We start from the raw sequence: 26,932 nt of genomic DNA, 5'->3' as shown, positions 1-26,932 counted from the left end.
CTCATGGTTTAATCCTTGCAGAGGTAGTTGGCAAGTGCCAATTTGTAGGTGGCAGCTCTCAGGAATAAACCTTCCCCTTCCTGACCATTGTCTGGCCCAATGGAATAATGACGACAAGACCCTCAGTTTAACGTAAAGGTAAAGGTAATATGTTTTCTAGACACAATGTTATTTCTGCTTAGGACTTAAATCTCATTGAGTGTATTTCCAGATAGTCTCGTGAAGAAGTGAGATAAAGTAGTTTGGTGTGGTGGGGAGAATTCAAGTTATATTTCTGTTAACTACGTGGTTAGCATCTATGCTTACTGTCATGCAACTCTTTCCTTGGCCATTTGTGTGCGTCCTGGTCATTGTCAGCTATTAAAAATGCATGTGTGTACACACATGCGCACAAGTGCTCAGTAATAATCCAAGAACAAGGTCAAATGAGCCTTGAGTGTTAGCTGTGGTGAACTATCAGCACCACATTGAGGAACTCCAAAAGCTGGGAGTTACTGCTCCTGCTGCTTGATTTGTCTTGTTTTGGGCTGCTGTAACAAAATACTGTAGGCTTGGTGGGTTAAACAACAGACATTTATTTCTCACAGTTCTGGAGGCTGTGATGTCCAAGATTAAGGTCCCAGCTGATTCGGTTCCGGTCCCTGGTGAGATCCCTCTTCCTGGTTTGCAGATGGCCACCTTCTTGCTGAATCCTCATATGGCAGAGAGAGATCACCTCTCTCATGTCTCTTATCATGGCATGAATGCCATTCATGACCTAATTACCTCCTAAAGGCCTCACTTCTAAATACCATTGCAATGGAGATTAGACATTCAACATGTGAATTTGGGGGGGGGGGGCACGTTCAGTCCGTAGCACTAATGTTAGTATTGTAGAAAAGTACCTGTATTTCCAATACAAGAAAAACTTTATTAAGTAACGAAACTAGACTAAAACTCAAAATCAGAGACACTAGTGGATGTATAAACACTACTGCATTCGCACTGGCAAATCAAACCACTCCAGGTCCTTGATACTATGATTTGCAGTGTCCTTACTCTTCTGAGCCTTTAAAAATAATTTTGAAAGCATTTTAAAACTTGGATAAAAAGAAAAACAACTTGGAGCAAAGAGAGTACAAGACACTGAAGTGAATTGTTGATGGGAAATACACATTAGAATGTATTCAGGTGACCTCGTGTGTGTGTGTGTGTGTGTGTGTGTGTGTGTGTGTGTGTGTGTAGCCCATCTTTCACTGCCCACCCCTCAATTATGCCTATTTCCTTTTCTCTCCCCATTGCCCCTCTTCTCTTTGTTGAACGACTTTCCCTCCCACATGTGCTCTTTTCTCTTTCTTCCTTTCCTTTGCCTCCATCCTGCGCTCAATATCACAAGCAGTAACAGATAACATTTAAACAAGTCCCCAAAGCCTCTTAGAAATCCAGAATGAATTCATTCAGGTCAAGAACCTCCTTAATTTCCCAAAGGAACTCAAGATTTGCCCTGTTCTCATGGCTGGCTGCATGGGAGTTCAGAAGTGTTCTGTTACACGTGCATGAAATTTCCTTGTAGATAGTGGATTATTGTGATTTCTGATACTTCAAGCCCTCATGCATCCTTCACTGAAAGATTCAGGAGAAATGATAATAGTCCCAGCAATGAATTCCTATTAAAGCTGAGTATAATGTAAGTATAATTTTTTTCAAGTCCTAACTAAGGACAATGGAAGGAACTAGTGATCAAAGGCAATTAGGAGTAATTCACAATGATTAAAACACCTACCCTGCTTGTTACTATACATATGATTCTTTTGTGATGTTAAGGTTACTGAATTAAATCGAGATTTGGTTAATATGTTGCAGATGTTGGGGAATCAGACAGCCTTGTAAATAGAGTGAAGCTTTTCTCTGAAGGGATCAATTATTTCTGGTGTCATTTATCCAGTTGGACTTAAATTAGAACTTAGAATGTGTAGCAGGGAACATGTGTCCCATTTGAGGTCTTGTTCTTTTCGGAGATAGATTTTAAAGGGGGCTTTCAGGGAGGTGAGTGTCTGGGTGTGGGATCCTGAGTCAGAGATGCAAAGATGGCATCTGTAGTAAATTTGACAATCATCTCTTTCCCATCCACAGTGCTGTTTTCAAGATATTGTTCCACCCACCACCCCTGAAAAACACCATCCCCCAGCACAGCTTGTAGGACAGGTTGTGGATATCCAATACTAGATAACATCAATTAGACTTTTGCTTTTGAGAAGTTGGAATTGTGACAATGAGAGTTTGAATCACTTAGATGCTCATGGGTATTTGAACTGAAAGGTCATGGACAGTCAGGGCTGAAGCTGAATTTAGGGAAGCTCCATGTTCAAACCAAAATTATAGGGAGCTGAGAGTTTGTCTTCAGAAGGAAGCAGGAGACTAGCAGAGCAATGTAGCCAAAAAGAGACTAGAGATCATGCAGCATCCCTGATTACTTAGGGGAAGTAATGCTGGCTGTAGTTTAGTCCTTTTCATTGCTGAACAGTATTCCATTCAATGTACTACACCATCCCATAGTAAAGCACAACTCACTTATCCATTAATGAATTCTCTAGTAAGAAAACTCATTATACACCCAGTAGATTTACCAGGTTGTTCAGGTAGAAAGATTCATAGCGCAAAGGGATTCTTCACTTTCAGAAGGATTTTCCCCAGAGATCCTTTAACTAGAAATGACCCTAGCAGCACTTAAAATGCAGATCTATTTACCGAAAATCAATTTACATTTTTTAATGTAAAGATTTAAATTTACATATTAAATTCCAGAAGACCCTTGGTAAAATTCCTTGTTCTAGTCCTAAAGCTTATTGATACTTGTTATACATTGAATGGTTTTCCCTCCTCTTTGGGGAAAAAATAGAAATACAAAACTGTGACTAACTAGTTTTCTCAAGCAAGTTTCACCAAGATCCGTGTGCACGTTTCTTGGGAAAATAATTTGTATTTTCATCACAAACAGAACATGTAAAATTTGCAAAGTTCCTACATGAAATCACTAATATTTGTACTGATATTAATATAAAGTATACCATATTAATATTATACTAATATTTGAACTAATATAGATACTAACGTTAGTACTAAATTACGGAGAGGGACCCACGTACTGAATCCTTCTTAACTGAGATAAGGGAACTACAATTAGATGTCATCATTGCCCATCTTTTCTGCATCAGAAGTTTTAAAAAGGGTCACAGGGGCTTCCCTGGTGGCGCAGTGGTTGAGAGTCCGCCTGCCGATGCAGGGGACATGGGTTCGTGCCCCGGGAGGATCCCACATGCCGCAGAGCGGCTGGGCCCGTGAGCCATGGCCGCTGAGCCTGCGCGTCCGGAGCCTGTGCTCCGCAGCGGGAGAGGCCACAACAGTGAGAGGCCCGCATACCGCAAAAAAATAAAAATAAAAATAAAATATTTTTTAATTGCTTTATCTTCATAGAAAAAGTGAATTGTATTGGAAATCATCCTTTCAAGGTAAAAATGGACAGAAATTCAAGCTTGAAGAAGTATTTTGGGTATTTTTTTTCTTCAGTGAATGAATTTTGTTAGCTCTAACACCTTTCTACTATTTTGTGATGAGTGAGAAAGCCTCAAATATAAATGCTAAGCATTGGCACTGACCTTTTTCTACAGCTACCTAATCAGCAGACTTTGTCCAGAACAAGCAGGAATTGCCCCGAAAGACAAGAGCCATCCCTTGCTGTTTAAGTGACTACTCCTGTTGGCAGTAATTTTCATAAAGAGAACACAATGGCTGGAAGAAAAGGAAAGTTCTTTTCCATTGTCTATTCCTCTATAACGCCAAAAATAATCTGCTGAAAGGCGGTAGGGAAAAAAAATCTTACAGACAACTTGTGCTTTGTCTGTACTAGGTCAAATGATTTTTTTTTAATGAACTGATTGCAAAGAATGGTTGTTTTTGCATTGGGTGGAAACAACTTAAGCTTTTAAGATTTACCAACTAGCAGACTCTGCTAGCCCAGTAATGATGGTGGTGGTGGTGGTGATAGAAAATATTATTTATTGAATGTTTACAACATGCCCGGCATTATTCTGCCCACGATCTAATCCCCAATAACCTAATGTCTTTGTTGTACGATGAGGAAATGTCTAAGATCACACAGCTAATATGAAACCTAGCTGGAATACGAGCTCACGTTAATGAGTTTGAGAATACATGTGTAAAATATATCATAGAAGGGCTCATCTTTGTGAAAATTTACTTTGCAAATGCCTACAAAAATAATGTAACTTGATATTAAAACCTAATAATAACAGACCCCAAATGCCTTGGATTTAAATAACCCTTTTTTTCTTGAATAGTCATCTTTAGAAAACAGATTTATCAACACTATTTTATACCACTTAGTCATCTCATTTTGAAGAGATTGCAGAAGATGATTTTTATGTCTGAAAGTTCCTAAAAATTGAAAGTGGTATTCATCCATTTATGTAATCTTTCACAGCGTGTGTAACATACTTTTGGATGATAATGGTGGGGAAGGTCCGGGGATGGGGTATGAGAAGAAAATAAATAAGTTTGGAATAAGAGTAAGAAATAATATGTCTTGTATAAATCTAGGCAAGTCAACCCATTGCTGAGGGGTTCAACATATGTATACTTGGAGTAATATAGTAGCATAGATTCCTGGTTTATCTGACAAAGATACATTAAAACAAAAGAGATAATATACAAGAAGCATTTAGAATGCCGAGTATAAAATGACCGTGGTGCTGTATTTCGCATGTATGACATATAAAACTGCATTCTATTTTTAAATATATATCCTCTTTTTTTTATATGTCGGGCTTCACCTTTCTGACAATTGGTACTCTCTTCTTTCATATCTTACATATTACCCAAACCCTGTAGGCTCTATCTTCAGAACATGCTTATTGCCCTTCCATTTCTCACTATCTCCACTGCTCCCCTGGTTCAAGCCACTGACACCTCTTGCCTGGGTTACTGCAAAACCTCCTAACGGGTTTCTCTGCTTCCCCCTTGTCCTCTTGTGGTCTTTTGGATCCTATTAAAATGCATGTCATATTGTGACACTGACATGCTTAAAACCCTCTGGTAGCTTCTCACTTCACTCAGAGTACAAGTCCTTATGATGGTCTACACATCACTACAGGGTCCATCCCCTTTCCCCATCAACTCTCCCGTCTCATCTCTTATTCTCTCTTGTTAATTCTGTTCCAGCCACGCTTACTTCCCTGCTGTTCCCTGAACATGCCAGGAACAATCCTGCCTCATGGCCTTTGCACTTGCTGTTTCCTCTGCCGGAAATGCTGTTCCCTCAGTATCCATACTGCTCATTTCCTCACTTCCTTCAGGTATTTGTGTAAATTCAGCACATCAGGCTCTTCCCTAAGGGCCATGACCTTTTTCTTGGCTGCACCGCACAGCTCTTTTGGATTTTAGTTCCCCGACCAGGGATTGTAACCTTGGCAGTGAGAGCACGGAGTCCTAACCACTGGACCACCGGGAACTCTCCCTCCCCTGCACTCCTTATTCTTCACATTCTGCTTGATTTTTTTCCTCCATTAATTCCTAGCACTTTTCATCATCTGACAAATTCTTGTTTGCTGATTGTGTCTCTGCTCTCGAATGTAAGCTTCTGAGGTAAGAACTTTTGTTCAGTTCACTGCTGTATCCCCCAGGACATAATAAACACTCAGTAAATAATTGTTAAAAAAAATGAATGAGTGAGTTCGTCCTCATGGTATTTCAGGATTGAAAATAAGATGGAAAGGATCTTCCCCTTTAAAAAATTGTCTTGAAAGCAGATTTCTGTAATACAAGTTACGTTTGCACATTACATAAACTTTTACATGATTTAGGAAAAGTGGTTCTAAGTTTCCAACAGTTTCCATTTTGAGTTGGTGATAACCAGTGATAAAATAATACGAGAGAGATGCATTAAAAGTTTGAGGCACATCTATGTAAGCTCTATGAAAGCAGAGATTTTTCCTGTTGTATTCATCACAGCTTTCCTAGAACTTTGAACAGTGCCTAACATAGTAGGTGCTCAATAAGTGTTTATTGAACACATTTTGTATGTTCCCTTTATGCAAGCAAATAGCAACCTAACTCTTCTCTTTTGCTAATGACCCTAGGCTGCTTTCCAAACAGTGAGTTTTAGTAGGTACATCTACTAAAGTATTTGTTGAGCACCTTCTATGTGCAAAGTATGGCTTGATGCAGTTATCGGGCTTTTTGCAGAGCCCCGTGAGGGGCAATGGGCCTAAACTAGGCTACTGGCCATGAGGGTATGTGGAAGGGGCAGAATTTAACTTCATTATGGCAGGAGCATGGCCCGGATTCGACAACTGATTGAATGTGAGGGGCAAGAGGAAGGAGCATTGACTTTTCTTGACCTTGTTGCTGTTCATCCCACCCTTCAAATAGCTATATGGAAAATGGCCCTGAACTCCTCCAACCTGAGGCCCTGTGGAAGACCTGCATGCTATGCACGGCGTGAAAAAGCTTACAAACAAGACTCAGATAAGGACTTGAGACTCCAGGGACAGAAAAGTTTATGACGTGATTTTTATGTTAGGAGGTCTGTACTTTGCTTGAAGATAATTCAGCATAGACTGAGTGTTATTATGTGTTTGGTACTTACATTAAGCTACAACCTAGTTGCAGCTAGCATTCTGATCAGAGATTACCAGGGATGGCTGTCCTACACGGCTGGTGTTTCTGTGATTATGTGTATCTTGATCCACTCATGGTTACTCTACTACTTAGCAGAGTGAATGTCATTTTAAAAGGCCAAAAAGGTCATTTTACTGAGGTGTTAACTAGCATGAAGAAAAGTAGAAATGGGTAATTTCAAGATCTATTGATTGGTGAAATATTTTAGAGACATTCCCCACACTTGCATATATAGGATACAAGAATCAACAGAATCCTGTAGCATATATCCTTAGGAATGTAACTGTAGGCTAAGAGGATTCTTGTCTATTGTTCTGCCGTGTCTGTCTAGAGTGGTAAGAGAATCTGGAAAAAAAGAAAAAGGAAGGAAGGAAGGAAGGGAGAGAGGGAAGAAGGAACGAAGGAAAGAGGGAAGGAAGGAAGGGAGAGAGGGAGGGAAGAAGGAAGGAAGGAAAGAGGGAAGGAAGGAAGGAAGGAATTTCTTTTGAGCTCAGAATGGGTTGTGTGAACAGCTTCATGCTTGCCTGTTTAGTGAATGGTTCAATAGTAAATATGTGTGTGTTGGCAGAATGTGGTCTGAGGGCTCCTTTCCTCATACCCAGGCACCAACGTTGTGGTAGATCACTAATCTTCATTCAAGGCAAAATTTTGGGCAGCTACTGTCATCTTTCCAAAAGAACCCCAGTGTTCCAAAGTGGCTTGGATCAGTTTGCAACACCTCACCACCATATGGTATAAAATAAAGCAATCCTAACATAAAATAAGTGTAAGTCAGTCCAATTATTTTAAAATTTATACCAGGATAACTATGAGATGATTTTTGAAAACATTAAGCATATGATTATTTGTATTTCTTCTTGTCTGGCATCCCTGATGTGCTGAAGCCTTAATCAAGACTGTTTGCTAAGTGTACAGCCCAGCAAAAGCTGCAGTGATGAGGCTGCCACTTTGAGCTTCAGGAGAAGAAAAAGTCACTTGGGCAGTTTGTGCCCGGTCACTTGCGTTATCTTTCTCTGTGCAAGGTGCACCTGTTGACACCGGAGCAAATCAAGGCCAGGGAGAGAAGGCAACTGAAAGTCAAAGGAAGGTTAGAGCAAAGAACCATGAAGGGACCTATGAAACCCTGAGAAGAATTAGGGTGAATTGCTGAACGATATCATTGCTGTCTGGTGCCTCAAGGGCAGCTGACAATTAGCATGATATTTTTCCTGTTTCTTTTACACAGCAGAAAACCCATGATCTTGCTTTATTTATGAGGCAACTGAATATTCTTACTCTGAAATGAGATTTCAGACCTCTGGTATTTGATTAAAGGAAAGCAAACTCTTCATCTGTTTTCAAGCACCTATTTTCTCTGACCCTTCAGCTTTTGTGTGTGTGTGTGAATGGATTAAAACTATTTACTTTCCATAATATCTATGAATTTTGAGAAATGGAGAAATATCAAATCACCAAATTTAGGGTATAAAACATGTCTTGCTTACTTTAGTCTATTCTTTAAAAAATTTATTTATTTTGGCTGCGTTGGGTTTTCATTGCTGGGCATGGGCTTTGTCTGGTTACAGCGAGCTGGGGCCACTCCTCACCGCAGCTCGCGGGCCTCTCGCCGCGGTGGCCTCCCGCCGTGGAGCACGGGCCGTAGGCACATGAGCCCCAGCAGTTGCGGCACGCAGGCTCAGCAGTTGTGGCTCGCGGGCTCCAGAGCGCAGGTTCAACAGCCGTGGCGCACGGGCTTAGCTGCTCCGCGGCATGTGGGATCCTCCCACACCAGGGCTCGAACCCGTGTCCCCCGCATTGGCAGGCGGACTCCCAACCACTGCGCCACTAGGGAAGCCCTAGTCTTTCTTTTTAATTATCACTTTCTGAACTTAAATTATACAGCTGTCTATAAAAATGTGCAAATAAAAAATCCACACCTTGACACAATCAAAACAAGATATTTTGGTACCTAACTAAATTACATGTTTATCTTCAATATATCTTATTCATTACCTCACAAAGAATGTTTTTAATTTTGGTATTAAAAAAGCCTTCTTTGTAAATGAAGTACTGATTCATGCTACAACATGGATGAGCCTTGTTTCCATTTATATGAAATGTTCAGAACTGGCAAATCTATAGAGACAGAAAGGAAATTAGTAGTTGCTGGGAAGTGGGGCAGAAGGGAGGGGAGTGGGTTGTTGGGGATAGGGATTAACAGCTAATGGTATGGGGTTTCTTTTATAAGGGATGAAAATGACCTGAAATTAGATTATAGTGATTTTGTGAGCCATCTTTTATTTTCCTTTAAACCGCAACAAATTTGCACGTAGGAGCATATATCATGGTTAAGTACTGACATAGCAAAATCACATAGTTACATTTAGAGTTACTCAGTGGTGAGACACAGTTTATACCTCACCTTTCACAGAGTTGGAATATGGCCAGTGATTTCAAATCCATACACAGGGTGCAACAGTTTTCCTGTGTAATTAACAAGGGAGAGTTTCAATGAAGGATGCTATGTATCTCGTTTTGCTCATCTACAAACCATCTTTTAGAACCAGGAACTACAACATAAAGAAAGAAATTATATTTAAATAACAATGCTCCATCTGTAGGAAATCAAAGCCAATTACACTTACCCTTCATTTGCTCAGTCCTCAACGTTGAGGATAAAGGCAAGTCAAGAGGGATAAATCCCTGTGAGAATCTTTTTCTCCTGCTACCAGTTGTGCAATGAATGAATAAATACACACACAAAAAAGAGATACAGTAAAGGAAATCACTTATGTGAAAGAAAATAACATTGTGTCTAGCATATGGTGCATATGTGATAAATGATATGGTAGTTTCTTAATAAGTAGGAGGGGGTGTTTTCTGCTAAATAGAAAACAAGCTTCAGCTTGAAGCTCTTCACTAATACGTAATTGCTATCTTGCTATATGAGGGATTCAGAATTTAATTAGTGATTTTTCAGTATTTAGACCTTTGCTTATTGGGCAAGAGTGAGAGTACAGAATGTAGAAAGGAGATGATTTTGTTAGTATCTACACTTTGCAAGCATGGAGGAAAGAACATTTAATCTGTTTGGTAGGTGTGGATGTGTTTAACCTTTCACTCTCTGGTCTCCTTGGAGAACTGTCAGGAAGTTTTAAAATTCTCACACTCTGCTTTGAGACCTACAGATCAGGAAGTTATAGAAGTCCTGTTCTGAGACACGAGGACATTTTCCAACGTGGCAGACCAGCCTTCAACCTGATTTGAGAGAGGTGTTGAGGGCACAGTCATCAGGCCAAATTGCTTTGAACTGTAACAGTAATGGGTAACAGAGAGATTAGAGAATTCAGAGAAAACAGGAAGCACAGCAAGCTGTCTCTGCAACATCATAAAATATCCCTGTGTTGTCCGTCTTTGTCTGTCCCATTCCTGGCACAGAGCTCCTAAAACCCTCAAAACTTCCTAAGTGCTAAGAGAAGTGATAAAGGTGTCTTTTGTTATTCATTACAAGCCTGTTTTAACCACACCTGGGTTTATGTTAATGACCTGACTTCTGGAAAGCCCAAGTGGAAGGGGGTTGGTTGCCAGGGGAACCAACCTGGCTGAAAGGGGCTGCAGATTGAGCTCAATCACCAATGGCCAATGATTTAATCCGTCATGCCTGTGCAAGGAAGTGTCCCTAAAAATCCAAAACGACAGGGTTCAGCGAGCTTCCAGGTCGGTGGACACATGGAGGTCTGGGAGAGTGGTGGGTCCAGAGAGGGCATGGACTCTCTACACACCTTGTCGCCATACCTTGCCCTTGAGTTTGGTCCAATCTCACTAGGAGTCAGATTGGAGAATTATTTAATATTTAAAGATGTATAGGGACTTCCCTGGAGGTCCAGTGGTTGAGGCTCAGCGCTTCCACTGCAGGGGGCGTGGGTTCGATCCTGGTCAGGGAACTAAGATCCCACATGCCCCATGGTGCAGGCAAAAAAAAAAAAGAAAAAGAAAAAAGATGTACAATGTGGATCACTAACCCCTACAACCTTTAAGTCTTTAGGGGTAGAATCAGTCTCTGCCATTCCTCCCTGGGATACGGTATTGTTTCTGATTTATTATAGTATCTTTGCTGGGGGAGGGGAGTAGTTTCAGAGACTTCCACCTGCCTTTTTCCATTAAAAAATTTTTTACCCCACAAACCAAGGAGCCAGTGTAGGATATTCTGCTAGCTACTTATCTAGTCCAATAATACATATGCATATAGATAGACAGATATAGACATTGGCAGGATACAAATTATAAAATTTCAATCATATACAATATATACAAATAACAGTTGTATTATAAACTAGGAATGGACAATAAACAAATTACAGAAACATGATTTATAATATCAAAATTATGAAATACTTAATAAATTTGAAAAAAAGATGTGCAAGACCTGTACATTTGAAACTGTAGTTCATGAAAGAAATTAAAGAAGAACTAGATAAATGGAGAGATACAAAGTATTCATGGGTTGGGACACTCAATATTGCTAAAATGTCATTTCTCCTCAAATTGATGTATAGATTGAATTCAATCCCATCAAAATCCCAGCAGGCTTTATTGAAGAAATTGAGAAACTGATTCTCAAATTCATTTAGAAATGCAAAGAACCTAGAATAGCCAAAACCACTTTATAAAGAATAAGAGAGTTGGTATACTAACACTTCCTGATTTTAAGACTTATTAATCAAGACATTATGGTAGTGGCACCTAGATAGACAAATATATCAATAGAACAGAATAGAGTCCAACAATAGAGCCACATGCATATGGACAACTGATTTTTCAACAAAGATGCAAGGGTAAGTCAATGGCAAAGAATAGCTTTTGCAACAAATGATGCTGGAACAATTGAATATTCTATTGCAACAAAAGGAAATTTGATTCATATCTTATACCATGTACAAAAATTAACTCAAAATGGATCATAGACCTAAATGTAATACATAATACTATAAAACTTGTGAAATAAAATATTGGAGAAAATCTCTGAGATCTTGGGTTCTATAATATGGCACCAAAAGTATGATTCAAAAGAAAAAATTGATATATTGGACTTCATCAAAATTAAAAGCTTCTGTTCTTTCAAAGACATTGCTAAGAAAATGAAAAGGCTAGCCCCAGAATGGGAAAATGTCTGCACTCATACAGCTGATACGGGACTTGTATAAAGACCTCTTAAAATTCAAATAAGGCAATCAAAAAATTTGCAAATCAAAAATGGGAAAAGATTTGACACTTTACTGAAGATTCTATAGATAGTAAATAAGTATATGAAAAGATACACAGAGTCACTAGTCATTGGGGAAATGCAGATTAAAACCACGTGAGATACCCCTGCACACCTATTCAAATGACAAAAATTAGAAACACTGATCATAGTAAGTATTGGTGCGGATGTGGAGGCATTGCTGGTGGGAATGTAAAATGGAACAACCACTCTGGAGAACAGTTTGACAGTTGCTTCAAAAGTTAAACATACACTTACCATATGATCCAGTCATTCCATTCCTGGATATTTAGTAAAGAGAAATGGAAGCAAGTGTACATAAAATACTTGAACACAACTTTTCACAGCAGCTTTATTTTTTAATAGCTAAAGGCTGCAAACAACTCAAATGTCCATCAATAGATTAATAAATTTAAAAGTTTAGTGTATCCACACATTAAAATACTATTTAGTAATGAAAGGAATGAACTATTGATAGACACAACAATTTGGTGAATCTCAAAATAATTATGCTGTGTAAAAGAAGCCAGACAAAAAAAGTATATATTGTATGAGTCAATTTATATAAAATTCTAGAAAATGCAAACACCTATATTGATGGAAAATAGGTTGTAGTTGCTGGGGGACAGAGGAATGGATGAGGATGGGTGGGAGAGAGGAAAGGAAATTTTTGCAGATATGCTTATTATTTTGATGGTAGCGATGGTTCCATGGTTGTATACAAAATCAAAACTTATTGAATTGTACACTTGCAATATATACAGTGTGTTGTTGGTCATTTATGCTTCGATAGAATAATTAAAACACTCATCTCTTTCAAACAAGTAACTTTACTTCTTTTACATATTTATTCATAAAATATGTTTAATGCTTCATTAGTTGAAATTGTAAGAAACTGAGAACAATGCAATGTCCATTATTAGTGGATTAGTTAAATAAATTTTGATGCCTTCGTACAATGGAATATTAAACAGTTTTTAAAAATAATTTTGTTAATCTTTAGACACAGAAAGATGCCTAGGATATTTTAAATATAAAAAGTAATTTGGGGCTTCCCTGGTGGCGCAGTGGTTGAGAGTCCGCCTGCCGATGCAGGGGACGCGGGTTCGTGCCCCGGTCCGGGAAGATCCCACATGCCGCGGAGCGGCTGCGCCTGTGAGCCATGGCCGCTGAGCCTGCGCGTCCGGAGCCTGTGCTCCGCGACGGAAGAGGCCACAGCGGTGAGAGGCCCGCGTACCGCAAAAAAAAAAAAAAAAAAAAAAAGTAATTTGCTTGCTGGTGTTGATGTAAAATGGTGCCACTGTGGACAACAGTTCCTCAAAAACTTAAATACAAAATTACCATACGACCCAGAAATTCCACTCCTAGACGTATATGCAAGAGAACTGACAACATATGTCTATGTAAAAATTTGTACACATATGTTCATAGCAGCATTATTCATAATAGCCAAAAAGTGGAAACAACCCAAATGTCCATCAACTGATAAATGGATAAACAACGTATGATATATCCATACGATGGAATATTCTTCAGACATAGAAACGAATAAGTACTGGTGCACGCTGTAACATGGACTAACCTTGATAATATTTTGCTAAGTGAAAGAGGACAGACACAAAAGGCCACATGTTGTATGATTCCATTTTTCTGAAATGTCTACAATAGGCAAATCCGTAGAGATGATAAGTAGATTAGTGGCTAACAGCCCTGGTCTGGGAAGATCCCACATGCTGCGGAGCCACTGAGCCCGTGCGCCACAACTACTGAGCCTGCATTCTAGAGCTCGCGAGCCACAACTGCTGAGCCCGCAAGCCACAACCACTGAGCCTGCGCACCTAGAGCCTGTGCTGTGCAACAAGAGAAGCCACTGCAATGAGAAGCCTGTGCACCGCAACGAAGAGTAGCCGCCGCTCGCCGCAACTAGAGAAAGCCCGCGCGGAGCAATGTAGACCCAACGCAGCCAAAAATAAACAAATAAATAAATTTTTAAAAATATCTTTTTTAAAGTCTTAAAGTAGTTGCTTTTTTGCAGTAGAAATTTGACTATTGAGCTTAAGAGTACTCATGAATATTTTAACATTATTTTTATTACTTATGGTCAGTTCAGACTCCAATTAGGCTAATCCTTCTCCCCCAAATTTGAGTATAAGGATCAAAATCACCCCTCTCTCAAAATGAGCCAAATAAGCATCAACATTTCATCAATGGCTGAGATGAGCTATTTGTGATCCAAATCCTCTCTGCAGTGGGGTGGCAGCCAGGAGGATATGCCTCCCAGATCTCCTACAGCAGGGAGGATAACGAACAAAAAGCGCCAGCTGCTGTACTCTGACTTCCATCACTGTGTTCACGCCAGGACCCCGTTCCCTTGGACTGTTCCCGGTGACTGCTTACGGCAGGGACACGAAGGCAGGCCCATTTCTGAAATACACAGGATTCCTCTGAAGGGCACCTTTGGCTTGAGGTCTCCCTGTTGGTCTTGCCAAACTTCCTTGGAACAGTGTTGAGTTCTAAGATGTTCCCCCTCTCATTCACAGGGGCTGTATCAGCATTGGTCTGAGGGTTCTGCCCGCCTCCTTCAGATCCCCATTTTCCTTCTCCAGCATTTGCCCCAATAAATCTCTTACGTCTTTAATCCTGTCTTAGCTTTTGCTTCTCAGATGACCTGGACTAACACAAGCAAGTACCAAGAATGATCCAATACAAGATTGACATCTGAGACTGGCCCACTAACCATGCAGCGGGCAAAGAGGATGATGACCTGGTTGATAGGTGGGGCACGGATAGCCCCTGGTGTAAGACGGTGGCTCAAAGGCTAAAGATTTCATTGATGGTGACCTGGGGAAAGGTCCTGGAGGAGGAAAATGCTGTTGCAGATGTGATGATTCAAGTATTGGAAAACTCAGGAGAGAACAGTATCCTCAAAGACAGCAGAGTTGGCTGATTAATGCTAAGCTGTATTGATGCCAGCAGAGGGATAATGCGGGACTCAGAGCCATTAACAAGCAAGTAATGGCTAAGTGTGAGAGCCAGAGGGTCTCTTTGGTAGCTTCCAAAGAGGCCCTTACCTCCTGTAGAGTGGGAGAGCAGACACAGTTGAACAGGTCAAAGATCAAATAGAATTGTAGACATTCCTAGATATTCAAATACTCAGCTGAGAGAGATCTGTTATACCAAGGTCAGGGTGCTGGTCAGGGAAAACCTGGGACCCTGAAAACTGGGATGAGGACATGTAGATGGATGTCCCTGATTATATTTTCTCTGCGGGACTACCCCTACCCCCATCCTTTAGGCTTGCACAGGTGTCCCATCCTTCCCCGGTAAGAGCTAGCACTTCTATCACGCCAGAAGATGCTCCAGGATCCTCACCCTTAGGGAGGAACATGAGATTCCCTCAGTAGCCGCCCTCACCTCTTCCCTGTCTGATTACCAAGGTTCAGTCTCAGCATAACCTGGGTGGGTACATATTGGAAATGATTAAGAAGGAAGGACACTATACACCAGGAGAGCCGCAAGAATTAGCTAGTGTGTACCAGCAGGAGAAGAGGCGTACACCTGGGGCTCTATTTTGAGAGTGATTGGAAAGGGGCCTGAAATGTAACCTTCTTAGGACCTGAGATGCAACACCTTGGTAAGGACCCCAGGGAATGGGGCAAATTCACTGCTAGGGTGGTTCTTAGAAGTTTGGATAAAGCAATGACAACACTCAGTGAAGTGGGAATTTCTGAGTTGCCCTCAGCAGGAAAGGATTCTGCAAGAGGTCTAGGCTGCAGTGCCAGCAATACTGCTCGTTGGTCCAGGGGATCAGAGGCAGGGATAAAGAGGCTGAGGGAAGTGGGAACTCCAGAACGCACCCTGTGAACATTCAGACTCCTGCCACTTCAGTGAAGTTTTTAGGGGGTCCAATGGTCAGGAGTATGCGAGGACATCTTCTCAAAGTAAAAGACATCTTGTCGCATTTTGCATTCCTACTACATAAGGAAGGCCAGCACGCTCACGTGGCTTTTTTGGGCTCAGGAGACAACACATTCCACAGATGAAAATATTGCTCCAGCTCATATCTACTACATAGATAAATGCCAGCTTTGAGTAGAGATCAGAGCAGGAAACACTCTACAGTAGGTACAGCAGCGCTGCTGCTTGGTCCATATGATTGGGCAAACCCTATGGCTTTGGAAGGTGTCAGCGTTGGGAAAAGATGCAGTGGGAAAAGATGAGTCAACTGCCATTGGCTGCCTCAGAACTGACATGAGGGAACGGGGTGGCCATGGTAGCAGAGACAGAGGCATCCAATCAGAGGACCCACTTCACCCTGAAGGAGGTGGATGGAGTAGGCCTATGACATGAGTATCACACTACCTAGAAGAAGCCAGCTTCACAGAATGCAGAAAGTCTTCTAAGGGCACGGGTGAAGTGCTAACTTGAGGCAATACTCTGGAAGCATAGCGTACAATCCTTCAAGATGCAGTACGTGCATGAAATCAGAGGCCCCCAATCTGGGAATCAAGAGGTGGAAGCAGGTGGCCCCACTTACTGAGATCTCTGGGAGGCATCAGTGAGTGGTGACCTGAAGGGAGTCTTAATTCCCTGCCCAGGAACTGAACCTGGGTAGCCTGGATGAAAATCAGGAATCCTGATTTTTACTGGGGGCAGTGCATTTCTCACAGAGGCAAAAACTGTAAAAACAGGTACACTGTTTATTGTTAGAGACATAGCACAGCAACAAGTGGGAGAGCACGCAGAGAAACTGTTTGTTTAGTTAAGTCTAGGGTAATTACTATTTTAAAATGTCCATCTTTTTCTTATGTGCAGGACAACTGTACTTCCAATGTCCTGATTTTTTTTTACAATATCTGCTGATGTCTGAAGGCAAAAAAGGGGGTGAGTGGACTTTGACTTGTTCTCACAGTTGGGCTTTTGTTTCTCTAAAGGTTCAAATTGCAAATCAAGGATTTTTGATTGTCTTTTTTCTCTTGCATTCCTGCAAGCTATCTTCAAAGAATTGGGTAGCTGCTTCTGTGATAATGATAGCAGTTTGACTAGCCCACCCAACCACAGTATTTTGAATTTGCTTTTTTATATCAGGGAGAAAATTCCCTACTAAAGCAGAAATTAAAAGATTTCTATGCTCTGGAACTTCACGGTTTAGTGCAGTATGGCTTTGAAAAGTCTGTACAAAGCATTCAACAAAGGCCTTTGGATATTCCTTCTGAGCACACAATTCAAACTTCGACCAACTCACCCTAGGGGAGAAAGCTTCATTATGGCTTCCATTAGCCCCTGAACCTCGGCCTCCAGCTGATCCATTTCCTGATAATTTGTAGGAAGGAAGACCTTGGGAGAAATTCTGGTCATCTGTTTCCTCTGTGAAAGGGCTTTTGAATGGCCACTCATCTTTCTACTTCCTCTCTCTAAATTTGGTAGGATCTTCTGGAAGTGGAGGTAAAAGGGCTTTACAATTTAAAAGGTCTGTCACTGTCCAGGGTACATAAATTCTTGGTCAAAGATACATCTGTGAAGGATATTGCATAGGAAGGCCTTGCAGAGCCTCATTCAGAGCCTAGGAAAATAGGAGGAGTTGTAAAAGACAGTCAAGTGAGCCTTACTGACCTTCCCAGGTGCTTTTGCTAAATTCACTTTCTGGCTCTGAGCATTTACATGAGTAACCTGTATACCCTGGGCGTAGAGACCAGGCTGTCCGTAACTGGGTGTTTAAGGGATTTTCTGTGAAAGGTGGGGGAGTTTTGGGAATTTGCTAAGGAGACGGTACTGGATTTTAAGGAGGGGAATTTACTTTGGATGACAACTTTAATTTTTGTTCTAAGTCTATTTTCTGTTCTTTCAGCTTGTTAAGGGATTCCCTCAAGCTAGCCTTTATAGTCTTTTTTTGAAATCTTTTTCATTTGGTCTTTCCACAGATAACAATAAGACAATTGTTTGGGATGAGAGCTCGCTAAAAAAATTTTTTTCTTTCAGATGTGGCCAATTCACAGGATCCATCACCTGGCCATTGATAAATAAGATCTTACAGTAATCTCAACAGTGACTCAAACCAATAAGCCTTTTTATGGCTTAACCATGAACACAAGAGGTATCTCAAAGGACAGTGCAAAATATGCAGCCCTCACAAGATCCAGAAAGTTCATTCCCAGAGTTAGCCTAAGAAAGCAAAGACCTTCGTTGTCACAGGCAGTAAGACACCTGTAGTGCAAACAGTGTCTTGGGTCTCCCGTGAGAATGTGAGATGCCTCCAGTCACAAAGCTGCTAATCTGTGACACTGGGCTGGTGCTACTGGAATGGGATATTTCCAGCAACGAGACAATGAATGTTGAAATGACAAAGGTCCTTTATGGACTGGGACACCTTATGACAAATTCCCCTGAGACCTGGCACAGTCAGACAAAAAGAATGCTGAGACTTTGTGTCTCAGAATCCCTGTCGATTTGACTGGCCATCAAATGCAAGCCAGTACTTGCATCTTCCAGCTGGCAGAGACCAGAGAGAATATTCTCACTGGTCAAAAAGCCAAGCTCTCGGGACAAAGAACAAGATGAAAGGAAACTCTCCTCTGGTTTTTATGTACGTAGGAGAACCAGAGCAAAGTTTGCCCCAATAGATGCTGGTCTGGTGAGAACTGTGAACTCATCGCCTTGAACAACAGACTTATGGGACCTACACCTATGTTCTGCCCTATGGTTTTCTTCCTTATGACAAATGACACAAAAGACAGAGACAAAAGAAAACAATGACCATCTCTGGGAGCAAAGGGATCAATCGAAAACAAGCGTACTCGTACCAAATCTCTACCAGAGTTGCTATACCCAAGTAACCAGTTCACACAAATATTTTCTCCTGCTAATCTAAATTTAAGAAAAATTAAAGGACTCTCACACGCTCGCTTCCAACAGACCCTGCAGGCAGAGATCAGGGAGACTGACATGGTAAGAATTCTTACCTTCTGCCGGCACTTGTCAGAGGCCGTGGGATCTCTCAGCTGCTGCAGCCCCAGAGCAAACAACGACCAGCCTGTAGAGAGTCCCACGCTGGGCGCCAAAGCTGTAGGGGAGGAAAGCTTTTCCCTTCTTCCCTTCCAGGTTCTTTGGCTGGTCTGATAATTAAAGTGACACAAGATAGATTAACAGGAGAAAAACAAATTTAATTTCATACGTTTGGGAGTCCATAAAAATATGAGATGCCGAGAAGTGACCCAAACAGGCAATTTTTATACCTTTTTAGACAAGGGAACAATCAATTTGCGATGAATTGACAGAACAAAGGGATCTGGATTTGGGGTAGCACATTACTGAAGAAGTATCAAGATTTGTTTACATAGCCCTCTGAGCCTTGAATTCCCTACTCTGTTGATAAGGATGCCTTCTACGCTCCTCCTACAGGGAGGGTATCTTCACGTGGGAGATTTATGTCCTGCTTTCAGGAAACAAAGGAGGATCAGAATGTCCTTCTTGTGCTGGCTGTTTCTTAAGTAACTTTAATTCAAAATGATCAATATGCCAAAGTGGTGCATTTTGGGGTGACATATTCAGCTCTCCTTCATCATCACTACCAATGACCCACTGGGGGAGTTTGTCTCCCTGTTCCCACAACTCTGGTCTCCAAATGGGGCACGCTCTTGCCAAGGAACCTAGCCAGGATCCATTGAATTACAATGTAACTAACAAGTTACAGCTGCTCTCCTGGCACTGTGGATTCCTTATGCCAAGGAACCAGCAGGTTAGAAGAGGAGTCACCATGTGGGCAGGGATAATTGATGCTGATCAGAAGAAGGAGATAGTGCTGCTTTAAACAAGGGGCCACGGCGGGGGGAATGTGTATGGAACCCACACGATCCACTCAGGCCCCCCCCGTTTCTGCTCACGAACCTGGGCAGCAACCACAGCCTGAGAAAGGTATGCTGCTGCGTTTGATCTCAGGCTCACAGCTGGAACTCATCCCCTTCGTCTTCCATCATCCATTCTAAATTACCGCTCACCCCAGCCCTCACCTTGGCAGGAATCAGTGGCTTACCTGGTAGTAAGACTCATTCCCAAGGTCCCAAGACCTTCATTCCCAAGGGGTCTGATCTCTTGATAGCCATACCTTTCTGGGGTGACTGCTCTGATGACCTGGTGTGATTACTTCCGTTTCCTCGGCAGGTTTGTATCATGGAGCCCATCATAGCATGATGCTATTCATTAATATTACTCATTTCCTTCCTATCTTATTTTATACTTGTCAAGGAACATACTAGGTTTTATAAGTAGATTTTCCTACTAGAAAGAGAATTGCCAACTGGTCGACACAGGTATTCTAATCTATCTAGCATTTTTTTCCTTCCTTTAAAAAAATCATTTTTAAAATTATAAAAATAATATATGATTATCATGAAATAATTTAAAAAGTATAGAAGCAAAAATTGAAGTCCAGTTTGTTTGTTTCTTTAAATCTATTTATTTATTTATTTTTGGTTGCATTGGGTCTTCGTTGCTGTGCGTGGGCTTTCTCTAGTTGCGGCGAGCGGGGGCTACTCTGCTGTGGTGCGCGGGCTTCTCATTGCGGTGGCTTCTCTTGTTGCGGAGCACAGGCTCTAGGCACGTGGGCTCCAGTAGTTGTGGCACGCGGGCTCAGTAGATGTGGTCACAGGCTCTAGAGCGCAGGCTCAGTAGTTGTGGCACATGGGCTTAGTTGCTCTGCAGCATGTGGGATCTTCCCAGACCAGGGCTTGAACCCGTGTCCCCTGCATTGGCAGGCGGGTTCTTAATCACTGTGCCACCAGGGGAGACCCTGAAGTCCACTTCTTATGCAGTTTCCTTTTAATCCTACTCTATAGGAGCAAAATTATTTTTTGTTGTAAATTAATTGTTTTCTCCATTGGATATCTGATGCTCAAGGTGTTATTTTAATGACCTTGTTTAAAAGGAATCTCTTGTGTATTTACCCAGAATGAACTAACAAAACTGAGTTTTTATACACACAAAACTGAGGGTCAACTCTTTCATTCAGAGTCCTTTTTAATCTTCACAAGTCAATCTTTTAGTTAAGTCTTTTAGGATGGCAAACATTATGCTTTGCAAAAAGGGTAAGCTTCAGTTACCACTCATAGAATGAGAGATCATTTGGGGAGAATACGTAAAGTGCTGTTCTTACTGCATTTCAAAGTTTATTCAGTCTTAGGAACTATGACTCATTTGTTTTTGTGTTAAATTACTTTTTGCTTATTTTCTAGAAGTCTTTTCACTTCCCCAAGGATAAAGTGGGGGGGTAAGAAAAGTGATTTTCTTTTTCAGTGTGAACTCAGCATGCACCTACTTCAATGGTTTTAAAAAGAATGTGTGAAGACAGGTCTGAAATAATTTAGGTTATAGATTGGCTTTTTAAAAAAAAGAAGGTCGGGCTTCCCTGGTGGCGTAGTGGTTGAGAGTCCGCCTGCCGATGCAGGGGATACAGGTTCGTGCCCCGGTCTGGGAGGTTCCCACATGCCGTGGAGCGGCTAGGCCCGTGAGCCATGGCCGCTGAGGCTGCGCGTCCGGAGCCTGTGCTCCGCAACGGGAGAGGCCACAGCAGTGAGAGGCCCGCGTACGGCAAAAAAAAAAAAAGGTCAAGGGAATTCCCTGGTGGTCCAGTGATTTGGACTCGCACTCTCACTGCCGAGGGCCAGAGTTCGATCCCTGGTTGGGGAGCTAAAAATCCCACAAACCTCGTGGTGTGGCCAAAAAGAAATAAAAAGAAAAGAAAAAAGAAGGTTAATATTACTATCATTGGCCATTTTCAAACTCAAAGCAATTCCTGATGAGAAAAACTAGTTCCCTAAGATGAGTAAGGTTAGGCTGTTGGCGTACATGAAATTTAGCTCAAAAGATGTTCTTCAACGGAAAACATCTGGATCTTTATTAAAGTGTTTTCATTCAAGAAGTTACAAATGACACTTGAGCTTAAGATCTCCAAGGGAAATTATTGTTTAAGGAACAGAAGAAGCAACTTACCAAAATAAGGTTGATAAAACTGTAAAGGCAAATATAATTTTGTACCTTTAAAAAAAACCTCAATGATGGTTTCACTCAATGAGGGAGGGCCTACATTATTCTCACAAACAACCAAACTTACGAAGTGTAGTCATTGTATTACTTTTCAGTTATAAAGGGCAAATGAGTTTTTGAAAATAATTTCGTACTAAAAAGGCTGATAAAAAATTTGTGAGAACAATTTTTTAGGTGGAACAAACTGTGATGAACTGTGTGATTTATTACTATGGTTGACCATGGGGATAAAAATTAGAGATCTTTCCATGTAGATTAAAAAGTAGACATTTTTCCAAAAGAAATTTATTTATTCTCTTATCCTTTCATAAAATTAGAATTAATTTTCTTTTGATTACCAGGCAAAATATTACCACAGAAATAAAGATACCCTAAGACTTTCTTTGACCTTTCTCTCTCTTTTTGATTGAAGAAAACCTGGAATTATTTTGTAGCACAGTTACTAGTTGCCAGGTTTCACGAGATGGAATCCTGTAAAGGGAGTTACAAAAATATACAGTAGAAATGTCTTTGGGGGGACTTCCCTGGTGGTTCAGTGGTAAAGAAGCCACCTTCCGATGCAGGGGACACAGGTTGATCCCTGGTCGGGGAACTAAGATCCCACATGTGTGCGGCAACTAAGCCCACACACCACAAGTACTGAGCTCGCACACCTCAACAAGAGAGCCCGCAGTGCTGCAAACTACAAAACCCATGCGCCCTGGAGCCTGCGCGTCACAACTAGAGAGAGAAAACCCGCACGACACAACTAGAGAGAAGCCCGCGTGTCACAACGAAAAATCCCGCATGCCTCAACGGAGATCCTCCGTGTGCAACTAAGATCCGACGCAGCCAAAAGAATTAAAAGTAAATAAATAAAATAAATATTAAAAAAAAAAAAAAGAAAGAATCCGCCTTCAAATGCAGTGGACGCAGGTTTGATCCCTGGCTGGGGAACTAAGATGCCACATGCTGTGGGGCAACTAAGCCTGCACGCTCTAGAGCTCGCGCGACACAACGAAAGATCCCGCATGCCTCAACTCAGACCCAAGGCAGCCAAATAAATTAATATTAAAAAAAAAAAGAAGAAAGAAATGTCCTTGGGGAGAGGTTGTGATTTAGTAAATACTGCATTTGTTCAAGATAGTCATGGAGATGCAAACCCAGTGTTCACATGGGCTCTGTTCTCTAAACTTCATTTTCTGATATTAGAAGTTAGACATGATTTAATAACTATTTGAGGCAAAATTACTGTAGCTTACGTTTTTTATGTAATAAAGAACCATAGTAGTATTGGAATATCACTTCACTCATGGACCCACTCGATTAGGTGGATAGGTTTGATCATTTTCTATTTGAGACCCATGATTGTTGCTTGAGGTGCTTTATAGATTTATCTTGATCTTTTCTTTTAAAATTTAAGGTTACCCATGGGTTAGGAAAAATACCAAGGTCAGCATGCAAATTCACACACTGCCTTAATATTGAGTTTATCTCTGGTTTAGAAGAAATAGTCCTCTGTCCTCATGAAGATACAGGAGCAACTTCATTTGTTCTAATGCTGTGATTCTTAGTACAAATGCTAAAATTAAAAATCAGTGAACCCCCTGCATGGGCTTATCTAGTATGCCATTCTGGCATGTGATATCAGCTTGTCCTGCAAAGTTCCAATTTGATTTTTTTGTCCTTATTTTCATACACCTGGAGAGGAACTTTAAATATAAGCATTTAGGAGTGGCTTTTTCAATGTCTTTGTGTTGCAGTAAAGGTTTTGAAGGCCTACTTGCTTCCATGTAAACGTTATTTCATGGACCAGATGATATCAACCTGATGATAAAACTTTATTAATGAAGTATTAAAATAGACACTCAGAACATTTGTGCTCTTCTCAATTTATTTATTTCCAGGTTTGATAGGTCTAGTTTTTATAGATCTGATCTGAACTTGATTTTAGAAGCCAGGCCAACTGGATTTAAATTCCTAAAGATACCATAAATTTTGGGCACAAATCACAAAATAAACACTACAAAAGATCTACTTTTTGTTGATATGAGGGCCCAGCAGAACTAACCTACTTTCTGAAAAATAATTGAGAATACAAACTAATCACACGTATAAACCAGTTTATTAGATTGTCAGTGATACTTTGAGACAAATTCAAGTTATTTTACTGTGTACTTTATATAAACAGAGGAAGGGAGGAAAGTTTTAAACGTCAAGCTTTGTTCAGCATGTGTGCAGTTAGCATCCACGAAAGCACCATTGGATATGGAAGAATTAGCACCACAGAATTTTAGGACCTAACTGTTAACATGCATCACTGAAAAATTTGGAACATGAAAACTGAAGTGGTACGTGGTATGGTCTATTATAAACAATACAAGGCAATTTATGAGTTGTTTTCATACAGTACAATACAATCACCAATCAATGAGAGCCTTTTAAGTACAATACAGGACAAAAAACACTTTGTACCCTGTTAACACTAAAGCAGTTACAGATTTAAAAACATGTTTCTTGTAAGAGGCGGTGGGTTGAAATGATCCCTCCTCCTCAGTTTTTAAATTCAGAGTAATATAGTTACATGATCTCTTAAGAAAGTATTTTCAAATCTATGTCCTTCTACCTCAATGCTGACAAATGGTTTTTTGAAAACGGAAAGGCTTGATGAGTTAAAACAGGACAAAACAAAACAAAAAAAACCTGATAGAGTCAAGAAGTACTCCAGTGTGGTGGAAGATATTCCACATAAGATCGGTTTGAAAATGATGCCAGTGGTGTTGACACTTGTCTTCCCTTCCGCGGAGGAATGTCAAGAACAGAAGCCTTGCATTCACGATGAACTTCGGTTCATTTCTTTCACCGAATGCCTTTATTCTGAAGTGTGACATAAGAGACTTATTCCTTATTCCTCAACTGTTTTTGTAGTGTCATAGGGCTGTTCCTTATGCTGGATTTGACAACAGTGAAAAGGGTGGATATTCCCTCTGGATTTAGGGTAATTTGTGAGCTAAAGAAAAAATATTAATTTAAATTTAGCATATATGAAATTTTAAAGGGAGTTTAACTATTTTCACAGTACAAACCTATAATGAATACCTTTCTGTTTCATTGAAAACCTTTCTGTTAGAAAACATGTAACAAACCCTCAATTTTAAGTCACGTCTAGGCCAATTTTGGCGTATTTGAAGATACTGTATAAGAAATGTGCAATAAGAATAGATATAGGTATATTCAGATCTCAGTGCATTGATGCCAAGGAAAATATATTTTTACTCCCCAAGAGAAGAATATACCTTGAAGCATCTATGCAGACACATGAATCAATCATATATCTGCCCAACTTCTAATTCTGGAATAGTGATAACAGGGTCATTTAGGAAAAAGTACTTAATTACAGTATGGCAGCAATTTCATGTTGTATATATTTAACAGCAAAAACATTTTTGAAAATAGAATCAGTACTATATGGTAAGTTTACAATTCACTATTTCTATACTTGTAACACATGCATTTATTTGTTTTCCCAGTTTTTAAAAATCCCACTAGGACCAACATCTTTCAGAACAACAATCTAACATTAAACAAAAACCTTCTAAGGAAAATAGCTAGCATCACAGAGATTTGAGAAAAGTCTGTTACTCAGCATCACAAAATACTCAATAGATCTACATTTAAGATTGTTCATGCCATGACATTAACACACCTTTGGGTTAATATATCTTATTTAAAAAAGAAAACAAAGAAACAAACCAAAGAACTGACATGGAATTTATCTTTAGTCTCTCCTTGGTAAGAGTAGACTTCTAATAAACTTGACTCCTTTCTGTACCATGTAATGATGACTACATCTATGAAGCAGCATTTACATTTAGCAAAACATTTACGAGTAATGATAGGAAAATGGCCACTAGAGAGAAAGAATTAAAAATAAGTAAAATTATAGAAAAGTGTTTTTTTCTTAAGTGAACTGCCCCCAAACAAACAAACAAAAAAAGCACAAAGTTTGTTTGCTTTGAAATATTCTTCTGTAGAAAAACATTTTTGGATACAAGTTAGCCTATCCTTATAAATGTCAGAGAGATGTAAGGTGTAATTTGAGAAAAAACTTAACTTTTGAAAAGAAATCCTATTTTTTTTTTCTGTTGAACCAAATCTATTGTTTAAATCAAGTACTAATTTTCTGAAGGGGAAACGGGTATACACAGCAGCACATCCACATTACTGATTTAAATTCGATAATTCTCCAGGCATGGCTGACTTGAGCATAGAGGAAGCAACACTAATTTCTTAATGTTTTAGGGTTACATTAAAAAAAAACCTCAACTAAAACAAAATTGAGTAACGACAGGCTGGCTTAATAGTTTTGATTGCCCTTATCTTTGATCAACATTTCAAAACAAGGTAGTACCAATTAAAGATAAGATTTAAAAAATAAAAGCTATCTAAAAATTGTTCAATGAAAAAGCCTTCAATTTTACAACATTTTAACCTCAAATGATTGTAGACTAACTTAGACTAACAGTTTTGCCATTATCACAAACACTTTTGTTACGCTTGAGTTTTTTTTCTGTATTGTTCATTGGTTGTATTATGTAATATAATTTTCTGTTAAGTTAAAATAGTTTGAATTATTACATTTAATTATAAGAACCTTTAGAAAAACACATAAGTTGGATAAATTTATAAAAGGATAAAGAATATTTTATGGGATTTTAGACAAGTTCTATACAGACAAATAGCTTAGTTCAAGGTAATAAAGTGCCTTCATTTCTAAGTAATTAACTTTTCACTAAAATATTTTAAGGCTTTATAAGAAACTTAAAGTTATCAGAAGTTTGATATGGGGTTATGCTATTAATTAGCATTCTTTCATAGTCCTTATTTCATTTACTCTTGATCCACATTAGGTAATTTTTAATAACTAGCAGCTTAAACCGATAAAATTTGAATTACAAATTCTGAATTCATTTTGTGAGGAAAAGGAAGATGTATAAT

General features: G+C 40.0%; 1 protein-coding gene across 1 annotated transcript in view; it reads right to left on the bottom strand.

The window, feature by feature from the left end:
- Nucleotides 1-23,822: 23,822 nt before the first annotated feature.
- Nucleotides 23,823-26,932, bottom strand: part of PURG (purine rich element binding protein G) — a 34,427-nt gene continuing 31,317 nt past the window's right edge. The window contains exon 3 of the mRNA XM_060001245.1: nucleotides 23,823-24,944. Within this exon, the coding sequence (XP_059857228.1) occupies nucleotides 24,840-24,944 (105 nt within the window). The 3' untranslated portion in view covers nucleotides 23,823-24,839. The remainder of the gene's footprint in view (nucleotides 24,945-26,932) is intronic.

This window comes from Delphinus delphis, chromosome 21, assembly GCF_949987515.2.
Source record: "Delphinus delphis chromosome 21, mDelDel1.2, whole genome shotgun sequence".
NCBI classification, from domain to species: domain Eukaryota; kingdom Metazoa; phylum Chordata; class Mammalia; order Artiodactyla; family Delphinidae; genus Delphinus; species Delphinus delphis.
Note: the sequence above shows the minus strand (reverse complement) of the source record. Positions and strands in the feature narration are given on the sequence as shown.